This window comes from Caloenas nicobarica, chromosome 12 (assembly GCF_036013445.1).
Source record: "Caloenas nicobarica isolate bCalNic1 chromosome 12, bCalNic1.hap1, whole genome shotgun sequence".
Lineage (NCBI taxonomy): Eukaryota > Metazoa > Chordata > Aves > Columbiformes > Columbidae > Caloenas > Caloenas nicobarica.
In genome coordinates this window covers 20,732,441-20,742,749 of record NC_088256.1, presented here as the reverse complement: position 1 = coordinate 20,742,749, position 10,309 = coordinate 20,732,441, and the positions used below count along the sequence as shown (strand labels likewise).

General features: G+C 46.1%; 1 protein-coding gene across 1 annotated transcript; it reads right to left on the bottom strand.

Annotated features, from left to right (window-relative positions):
* Positions 1 to 1,614: 1,614 nt before the first annotated feature.
* LOC135993434 (UDP-N-acetylglucosamine transferase subunit ALG13-like) lies at positions 1,615 to 4,480 on the bottom strand. The gene is made up of 4 exons (XM_065643305.1): positions 4,357 to 4,480; positions 3,856 to 4,018; positions 3,490 to 3,628; positions 1,615 to 1,763 (listed from the first exon to the last, which is right to left on the bottom strand). The coding sequence occupies exons 1-4, from the start codon at positions 4,456 to 4,458 to the stop codon at positions 1,652 to 1,654; spliced, it is 516 nt and encodes a 171-aa protein (XP_065499377.1). The 5' UTR covers positions 4,459 to 4,480; the 3' UTR covers positions 1,615 to 1,651.
* Positions 4,481 to 10,309: the final 5,829 nt, after the last annotated feature.

Here is a 10,309-nt window from a genome sequence, read left to right as displayed (position 1 = left end):
CTAATGAGGGGGCGCGCGGCGCCCGCTAATGAGGGGCCGCGCCCGCTAATGAGGGGCCGCGCCCAACGCGCCCACCTGCGCCGGGCGGCCCCTGCCCGCCGGGCCCCGGCCCGACCGACCCCCGCAGGGTTCACTGGTCCCCGGCGCGGCTGCGCCCGGTTCCTTTTGCTTGCGGACTGCCCAAAAGGCAGCAGTGCCCTCCCGGGGAGAGCCCCGAACACCTGCCCTGCTCTCCCGCTTAACGCCCGGGCACCGTGGGGTCGTTTTCTCCGCGCCCCCCACCCTCACCCGCCAAAGCGCGGTGAGCTCGTCTCCTCCAGGACCTGCCTCGGGACGAGCGGGGAGTCCTTGCTAACTCTTTCCAGCTGCATTCCTTGATGTGCCTGTGACTGCAAGTAACTAGTGGAAAAAAGTCAAATGGTTATATTAAAAATTTGCTGTGATGTTCCTGTGTGCTCTCAGACTGCAGAAAAGCTGTCGCAGTAAACTTGAAATAACAACAGATCTATAAAAATCGTTAGTGAATTGAAAAATCTTAGTTGCTCCTAATAAAGTATTTGGGGAAAACTGTGGGAAACAGCAAAAAATCACTCTTGCACAACTGTGCAGCATGATTTATTCCACATATATCCCTTCTGCTTGATTAGAATGCCTCTACGTACATTTAACTTACTATTAAAAACTGCACTCACACATCAGATGCACCGATTCAGGAGCTTCTTTTTCTTGTTTTAAGCAACAACAACAAAAAAAAAAACCCACCCGGCATAATGTACTTGCAGGAAGGCAACCAGCACCAGCTATGCACTTATACAATTCTAGAGTATTACAGACCACACAGCCTGCATTAAGATTTCAAAGTTTAACCCCTCGTTGTTTTTCAAAATATTTACCTTAAAAATTGACAGTAGCATCAACACAGTTGCCAATTTCAACATTTTAAATGGGGAGCTCCAATCAGTGTCAAATACACTGCACTTTACAGAACTCCAAATGAAGTAAAGACGGGATAACACCATGTAAATGGATTTATTGTCAACCTCATTCCTCTCCTATAGGCCATGTTTGGAAGTAAATGACCCCAAATCAGCTGAGCCAGTTGGCGGACAGTTTGGCAGCAGGTTTGCAGCTCTTGACTTCGCACCCAGATTCACCACATGCCCCTTTACCTTTAAAGAGGCTTAAATCTCTCATTTTCAGTGCTTCTGTAAACAAATGAAATGAGAGCTGAAGGCATCTGCTTATTTGCAGAACATCACAGGAACATCAACTAGGACAACTTCTTTCCACTAGTACCAGGCAAATATGGTCAAGAGACCACAGCGTACGTGCCATGTCCGTGAAGAAATAACCTAGCTGGTCCTCCTCACTGGAATTACCAACTCAGTGCAGATTTTGTGATGTAAATACCTGTCCGTCCAAGAAACTATACAGTTCATACTCCCCCCCCGCTCCTTGATGGCACTGTGCTCTTTTAAGCATAAAGCTAGATGTCTCTAAACTGGCACTAAATGGGAAACCATTAATAATGTCTGTTAATAACAGACATTTTCTCTGAGGGTTTGTCCCACTTGGTGGACTCTTAAGTATGCACGGCCTCATTAGGAAAGGAGAAAGGTTTTATTCTGACATTTTTATTACTCTATATTGTTCATTGAAACCCAACAACTTTATCCAAGAACAAAGCAAACTTTTCTGGCTGTCCAGGAGGAAAAGGTTTCAAAGTTGACAAGTCCATCGACCGCAGTGTCTCCACGAGAGTGCTGTAAAAACAAACCAAAACCAAAAATTAAAAAAAAAAAAATCCATCCCAGAGGGAAAATTTTTCTTCACACAATTTTCTTTCTATTGATAAATACATAATTCTGTAGCACAGAAACAAAAATAAGGACATGTGCTGAAAGGAAGAGACCCCACCAACCAGCGGGCCCCAGCCATCACTGCCTCATAAGCAGCATTGCTGAGAACACACTGTGACCTGTACCATAGCATTGACAACCTCAGCTCTTAAATTTATCTTCTCTGCGGTTGCAATGCTGGGAGACTGAACAAGATCTGAGGATCTTCACCATAAACCGTGCCAGGAAATTTCATCCTATCTGAACACATGCCATAGTTCTCCACTTAACACACAGCCAGAAGAAAAGCTAAATCGATCTGTTAGCTTGCTATTACTAGAATGCAAATAACGCTCAAATGGTAGGCGCTGTTCAACCAAAAGAAATAAAAACCCCTTCCTGTCTCCAAAGCTGTCAGAAGCACAGAGATAATAAGTTTAAGAAACTTGCCCAATATAAATAAAGGACAGGCCTAGTCTTCTCAGAAGGCTCCTCTGAAACATAGGAAATCCTTTTTGCAGGGCAAAGGAAGAAGATGTAGACTAAATAATGGGAGTTGCATTTCCTCTGCCTTCAATTTAGAGGTCATCTTATTTAGAGAGCGCATTCTATCACAAATGATCATATGCAAAGAGAAAACCCTAAGATATAGTCAAACCAAGAGAGTAAATGAAACTAACAGGAGCCAGGATAAACACAACCAAAGGGAACTAGCGTTTTTGTTGTTGGGTATTTTTACTGAGGCAGGGGGAGGTTTGGTTGGTTGGTGGTTTATTTGTTGGTGGTTTTTTTTTTTTCTCTGAAGTGACAGGCAGTAGATCTATAAAACTTGTCAGAGGATGTGGTGGATTCAGGAAGACTGGTTAAAAGGGCAGCCTGAGTAAGTACTTGGAAGACAAGAGGTATTGAAAGTTACTAACCAGACAGGATCTGATTTAAGAATCTCCCTGAATCAAAGTACTTAAGAGCACTGGAGGGAAAGTAATACAAGGAAGCATCATATGTTCTTACCCTGTTTCTACTTTTGGCTGGGCATCTGCATATGGCCACTACAAATAGGATACTGAGCTACATGGCCTCCTGGTCCATATCAGTAAGGCCAGTCTTATGTTTTGTTCTAAATACTCCAGATACTTTCAGTTTTATTATGTTGGTACATCTACACAGTCAACGTTAGAGCCCTTTACAAGGCAAATCCACATAGCAAAATGAGCGAGTCATAAGTCTACAAGGAGAAATTTATTCCTTATGGCTCATGGTTACAAACCGAAGGCCGGGGTTGTATTATTTCTAGATTTCAAAAAAGAATCCAACAACTAGTCAGAAAGAGCAGAGAAAGAGAGAAGTAGGTGCCTTTTGGATGCTACCTGTTCCAAATTCAACCACTTCTATTTGGTTTAAATTGCTCTTTTTTCAATCTGAATATATGTGCCCTCCAAAACCAAAAATATGAAAAAGGGGTCATGGTCAAAAGGCTTGATAAGTTTGGTACGTTAGCACCATCCACTATGGAAAATCTGCTTTGCAAAGAAATGGTTATTGTGGAAAACAATGGGTATTTCCTTGTTACATTCTCAATACTGTAGTAGCACCCTGAGTGACGGTGCTGAACGCTGCTTGTGCAGTCAGGACAGCCACAGCAGCTCCGTACCTGCAATTACAGCACAGGACATGCCCATCTCTGTGGAGCTGTTTTGCCAGTTCGAGCTGATGATTGTCCATCAGCTTTTCGTTTATTACTACTATTAGTGGTTTTCCTTCTTCTAGCGTCTCCAGACAGCTACCTGCACCTACAGGAGAAACAGAAAAGACGATGAGTTTTTGCCCTGACAGATGAAGCATCATCTTACTTGCTCTTCAAGAAGGGGAGACACCTGAGGGTGAACATTCAAGCACTCAGCTCCAGCCGCGGCCCTGAGCACTCCCTGCCAGCCCACCCCCGAGCCGCAGAGCCACCTCCCCCCGCCGACCTCCCCTCCTGCCCCAGAGCGGGCGCGGCAAACAGACGCGGCTGTACCTGCGTGGCTGATGACCAGGTCCGCCCTCCGCAGGTCCTGGGCCAGCGAGTCCTTGAAGCGGAAGGATTCCAGCGCCACGGCCGGGCTGCCGCTCGGCGCCGGCTCCAGCGCGCCGCGCCCGACCTGCAGCACCAGCTGCCCGTAGCCGCGGCCCTGCAGCACCTGCGGCGGGAGGAGGGCGGTGTGCGTGTCCCCGGTCAGACATCGGGCCGCCTGGCCCTGTTCCCCGTTACCCCTGCTCCCCCCACCCCGGCCTGGCGCCACAGGCTGTCCCTCCTCCGGCGCCGCCACTTCAGGCCCTCATCACAGCCCCACCTCCCCGGCGCCCCCCAAACCGCCCGCGGCGCCCCCGTGTCCCGCCCCTCAGACACCCCCGGCAGCCACGGGCGGGAGGGGGGAGAGGGCGGCACAGCTCCCAGCGCGCAGGCGCCCGGGTGAGGCGCAGCACACAGGCCGCTGGGACCCGCGAGGGCTGCCCGCGGAGCTCTCCGCCGCCTCACCTGCAGGGCTGCCGGCGAGGAGACGGTCGCGATCAGGTCGTCGAAGCTGGTGGTGCCCACCGTGACAAAAACGGACTTCATGGCCGGCGGCCGCCCGCTCATGGCCGGGCAGCCACCAGAGGGCGCCGCGCGATCGCCGCAGCGCTCCCCAAAATGGCCGCCGGGCTGAGGGGCGGGTTGGCGGGCGGCCCGGGGACACGCCCCGCCCTGCGCGGCCGCGTTTGGGCTCGATGCCTCCGCCCCGGCGGGCGAAGGGATGCGGCAGGTGCGGTACCCAGCGCTGGGTTGAGTGTTCTCGGTGCTGCGGGACTCCCCGTGCGGGGCCGGAGCCGCAGGGCCCGCTCTGTGTAACGAGCCCACTCGCCGGCAGCGTTCAGCGACCTCAGCATAGAAGCCACAAGTGTCTCAATTTTTCAGACTCGCAGGGAGGAGGGGGGAAAAAAAAAAAAAAGTGGAAGAGGAATTCAGAAAGTTTTGCCTTCCACATGTTATTTTAGCACTTGAGGCACAGATCACTGACTGGGCCCAGGCGCTGGGGTCACAGCCTGCGGTTGCCGTAGCAACTGGCCTGAGCCAGGATGGGGTTGCCCAGTGTGACCCAAGCCTCCCACAGCACTTACTGTGGGACCAACATCCCAAAAGGACAGCAGCAAATGAGCAGCCAGTCGTGCTTCGGAGGAGAGATCAGTGTTTCAGAGAACTGTTGCCTGAAGCAATGTCGCAGCAGCCCACAAGTGATGGGCTGGGATCTCTTGAACACTGGGCCTCACCAGGGGGACACACTTTGTTTCTGGCCGTACCATTGCAGAGCAAATGCGTGGGATCAAAACTACCTTCAAATGGCCGAAGGCAGGAGAAGATTGCATACGTTTCTATTCAGTAGGTGAGCTTGGGTGGTTTTGCCATGTGAATATCCTTCCACTGGTACCACAGGGATTGGTGAAGATGGGAGACAGAAGAAGAGACAATCATAGTTTGAACTCTGCATTCTATGGTTTGTTTACAGAACTTTAGTAATTCTGACTATATATGTGCACTGTTTCCACTCCACAAATTTCAGAAAAGCTGCAAACTTCAACAGAAACTGCTGTCTGCTAGTTAATTTCAGAAGGTCAGACATTGAAATTATTTGGCCTAAATAAATGAACCTGTCGCAGGAGCTGAAATTGCAACTCAGGGAAAACCCTGGAAGTAAGACTGAAATCAAAACAGGAGCTGTATCCTCCTGGTTTCTTTGCCTCACTTTGCCACTGACCAGTGTTAGCACCTTGGGTAGGTGCTATCTTTTCTGTTTCGCCATCTGCAAGGCAGTGTTTAGCAGTTTATCTCTTCTAAGGCTTTATGTGGAGGTGATTATATTAATGTATAGAGAATTGAATCTTTTAAAAGAGCCAAGGGACAGTAAATCAGGTAGGAGCTGGGGCTGGAGATGAAGGCCTTTTCAGAAAAATAAAAATGCTGTTCAGTGCTAAACCACATTAAATCAATTGCAAAAATGAAGTCACCAGTAAATTTATTGTTTCAGGTACATTTCCTCTTCGTGATGAAACATCGAGGAAGAGGTGGGGGGAAGGGGGGTGACAGCTTCAAAAAAAAAATCCAAACATTAAGTCGATTAACACAATCTTGTCTGCTGAAGGCCAAGATTAACCCCTTAACAGTTGCACAAACTGAACTAGCAGTTTGCTTTCTTAATTGGAGGTATAACACAATGTACAATTCTACAAAAATAAACAACTCAAGTTAGACATCTTAGACATTTGTTCTCTGAGTTAAATTTAATAGATGAGGTCTCATCTGTATATGCTACTCAGTGTTCCAAGAAAAATGCAGAAAAGATGTAGCTATCTTGAGGATACCTCTGATTGCCATGTTAATAGCTCATTCACGATGCTCATTAGCCCCCTGTTACTTTCATTTAGCATAATGAGCCACACTGAAACGTATTTATTTTTTGATTAAAGCAAATCATGCTGACAGCAGACGTGGCCAGGGGGAGGGTGGTGCTTTATCTTGGAAAAATGCTGCAGAGCAAAACAATGTCAGAGTCCTGAGTGCACAGGGCCTTAGTGGCCTTGACCAGGTTTACCCAGCTCTTGCTGCTCTCCCTCAGGATAAGGAAGCCAGGAGCTGAGGGTGACCACAACACAAGCTAGGCAAAGACCTCACCAGCAGAGCACAGCCTGACCACACCAGAGGAAAACAGGCAGAGCAGTGGCAGCAACAGGTCCAGCAACCATCAGGCAAAGACAAGGTAAGAAACCTTTTCCAAGGTCAGTCCAGGAAACCCTAACAGCAACTTAGGAGCAGAACTAGCAGCAAGGACACCCACAACTCACCTCTGTCATCCTAACTTAAGAAGGACATGGACCTGTTTGAGCAGGTCTAGAGGAGAGCCGTAAAGACAATCCGAGGGCTGGAGCACCTCTCCTGTTGAGCACAGGCTGAGAGAGTTGGGGTTGTTCAGCCTCGAGAAGGCTCCAGGGAGACCTTATAGCAGCCTGGCAGTACTCAAAGGGACCTACAGGAAAGATGGGGAGGGACTCTTTAATAGGGAGTGCAGCAGTAGGACAAGGAGTAATGGTTTTAAACTGAAAGAAGGGAAGTTTAGATTAGATATAAGGAAGAAGTTCTTCCCCATGTGGGTGTTGAGACCCTGGAATAGGCTGCCTAGAGGAGCTGTGGATGCCCCAACCCTGGGAGCATCCAAGGCCAGGTTGGGTGGGACTTTAAGCAACCTGGTCTAGTGGAAGGTGTCCCTGCCTAGTGGGAAGGGAGGGGCCAGGGCTGGAACTAGATGACCTTTAAAATTCCCCCCCAACCCAAATTATTCTATTATTCAAATCTGTGTTTCTACTTAAAGCCCGAGCTTAAATGAAGTCCTCATCAGAGGGTGTGGGTAGAAGCCCCAGCTGAAGCTGGTTAGGGCAATTAAGACCTATTAGTTCAGTCGAATCTCTGGCGGCTGATAGATAGGAAGCCAGATTTTGGGATGAAAGGAAGTATGTGACATTTTTCAAGTATATCAGAGGTGAGGGTCAGTGCATGTATAAATCTTTCTGAAAAAAGGTAAGGACAGGGTAATTCAATTGATTTGGTTTGGTTTTTAATGAGGAGGATAGAACTCAAATATATTGGACTGTTTTCCTGTTTGTATAATTATTTTTTATTAAGTTAATTACAGGGGTTTAGGAAATTACTGTTCATTTGTAACTAAAGTGCTGTAACTTGCCACATGCATGCTCTTACTCTGCTAAAACTGAAAAGTAAGCATACCATTATGATAAGTCCACGTATTCATTCTGCAGTTAGAATGGGTTTACAGTGATTGTCATTGTATCTCAGCTGTGACCTTGCTTTCAGCTGTCCACTCATAGCTTAAAGTTCCTATAGAGTATGGCACACTCAAAAAAATATTTCATGCACCAGCAGCAACTTGCATACTCTCACTGTTTGCTCCCTCAAATTTTCAGCAGACTAAAATGTGTATTTAGAAAAATCAAGACATTTAGAATAATACTAGTTTTCCTAACCCTCAAAGGGGAAAGAAACTGGAGTACAGTCTGCATAGTACTGTGAGTTAAATTCCAATATCTGGGTTTGCTCTGACTATTATTCTTTGCATATAGAAAAACTTCTTATTCTTCCAGTCAATGGGTGGCCGTTTGGTTGTATTTTCTGAACGCTGCTCAATTATTCTTGAAAGTGCTTTAGGGTATTCACACGTTAAATGTTGGGCATTTTAGGAGAATGACATTAGGTAACAAAAACCCCACGCAGTTCAAGAAGAAAACAGATTCACTGACCTGTTCTTACTCCTAAGAGGAGGTTTGGACTAATTTCTGTGTGATGAAAGGACTGCTCCAAGGGAGGAAAGCTACTGCTCTTCTTCCGAGGTGTAGAAGGCCTGACTGCATAAGAGCAGAGTGCTTCCAGTTTCAAGGCAAGCTGGCTATACTCAGCAGTTTTCAAAAACATACCTAATATTACTTTTGTGCTAAATGAAATCAGTCTTTCAGTTTTCGTAATCAAAAATGTGAGTACCTGTCAACAGGGAGTCCTCCTTACACTGAATCTCTTAATACTCACTGTGGAAGATGTTATATACAGTTTTCTTTGAAATAAGGGTTAAAACAGCTGTTCTTAAAATATAGTATGTTCAGGATTGTGGCACATCTGGCTTTGCATTAGATTATTTCGCTTTTTATTGTGTGAGTGCTGAATTTTACTTCTACAGGATCCTGTTTTGCTCATTTGCTTTCTAGAATAAAGAGAATTCAGAAATCACTGGAATGATTTCTGCAGTGTGGAGCAGGTCTGTGTGATTCCAGCTTGGTATTTCCAGTGTGTCACTGAAAATAAGTGTCCTCTGCAGCTTGTACTCCCAGCATCATGCTATATAAGGACTAGAAGAAAAAATATTCACAAGTAACATTGCAGTGACTTAAACTTGCATTGGAGTTTTCACTGGAGGTTACATTCCACGTACACATTGAATTAGGCTTGTTAGGGAGATCTTAAACTAAAGTGAAAAGAGAGACATCCATTATAGGACTCAATCTCATGCTAATTTGTACCAGCTATTTTAATTAAAAGTTGTGTAGGACATAACTAGGGTTCTGTCCATGAGCGTTTATGCTCTGTTCCATGAGAACAACAGATCGTTCGCAGAATAAGATACTTGGAGCTGATCCCTTGCAGCTTCTAGATAGTTAAATATCGTGTAATCCAGATTTGGTGCTCTGTTTTATTTCTGGCCATTCATTGCTACTTCTGCTCTGATAACCACATAGTGATCCAATTCAGAGAACTGATCTGACAGGCAAGTGGTTGTTTGCAGTTAGATCAGTTCCTTGAGTTGCAGAAGCACCGCTACTAGCAGGAAGGAGGCAGAATTGTGCCACCTTTGATTTAGATTGGCTTCGATGCTGGGGAATCGGACCTGTGTCTGCCTCTTCATTGCCCTTAGTAGCTGTGATGACATTCTCCGAGCCCTGTGGCTCTGGCGGTTGAGTGTGTGTTGTCTTTGGGGCAAATCTTGTGTGAACCTGTCCCTGCTTGGGCTGCAGAGCCTCTCTCTGCAGTGCCAGTTGTTTCTCTCCAAGGTATGTGTGGGGGATATTATCAGGGACATTCAAGAAAAAAGGGCTCATTCTGACCTAGTGTAGTCAGAGACCCCAGAGAGGGTAGGAAAGGCTAAAATGGAAGATATGTTCTTGTGAGAGCTTACTCCCATCTGTGCTTTATATGGCATAATTTATATTCTGCTGTTTTCTTCCCGTGACAACATCTGGGCAGGAAACTGAAGATGGCATGAGCGCAAGCTGGTTTTTGTTAAGTGAGAAATGATGTATGCCTCTTCCCTTCTCCTTAGCCTTTATTTGAAATGCTTCTGGATGGCTCAAGTTTTGAGCACTGTCGCTTTGTATTCGGTTCAGCTTTCCACAGTTTGTCCTGAAAGCTCCATAATTATATTATTCAGGAGTGAGAAAATTTGTGGAAATGAACTAGTCAGTTCACATCTTGGTTTCTGAAAATTACACTCTGCCCTCAGTTTGCTCTTGAAGTCTAAAGACTTAAAACTGTTGCAAAAAACCTCTGGTGACCCTTGAAATGCATGGGCTGCAGAAAATGTGTCAAATAATGAATCATAATGAATCACTTGAAAATACACACCAACAGAAAGGCAGGTAAACTTGTAAGCCTACAAAGTCTGATTTTCTTTAAAGGAAAAAAAAAAGCCAATGACTAGCTAGGTAAAGATGCAATCCTGTATTTCCTTTAACTTGCATTTTGTGCACAGGTTGATTCTCCATTTGGCTTGTGATATAATGGTGCAGTGGATGATGTGGGGCAGAAGAGAGCAATTGGACTTCTCCATGCTAAATTTACATTATGTTTCAGTACTTTTTATATGCTTATGAATGTGCAAAATGAGTAAAGATAGTCTTAC

What these genes read in the sequence shown, in the direction of transcription:
- LOC135993434 (XM_065643305.1), bottom strand. Translation starts at nt 4,458, where the DNA reads ATGAGCGGGCGGCCGCCGGCCATGAAGTCCGTTTTTGTCACGGTGGGC. An exon ending in CCTCGCCGGCAGCCCTGCAG is followed by an intron (nt 4,019 to 4,356) that starts GTGAGGCGGCGG and finishes CTCCCGCCGCAG; the next exon opens with GTGCTGCAGGGCCGCGGCTA. An exon ending in CCTGGTCATCAGCCACGCAG is followed by an intron (nt 3,629 to 3,855) that starts GTACAGCCGCGT and finishes TTTCTCCTGTAG; the next exon opens with GTGCAGGTAGCTGTCTGGAG.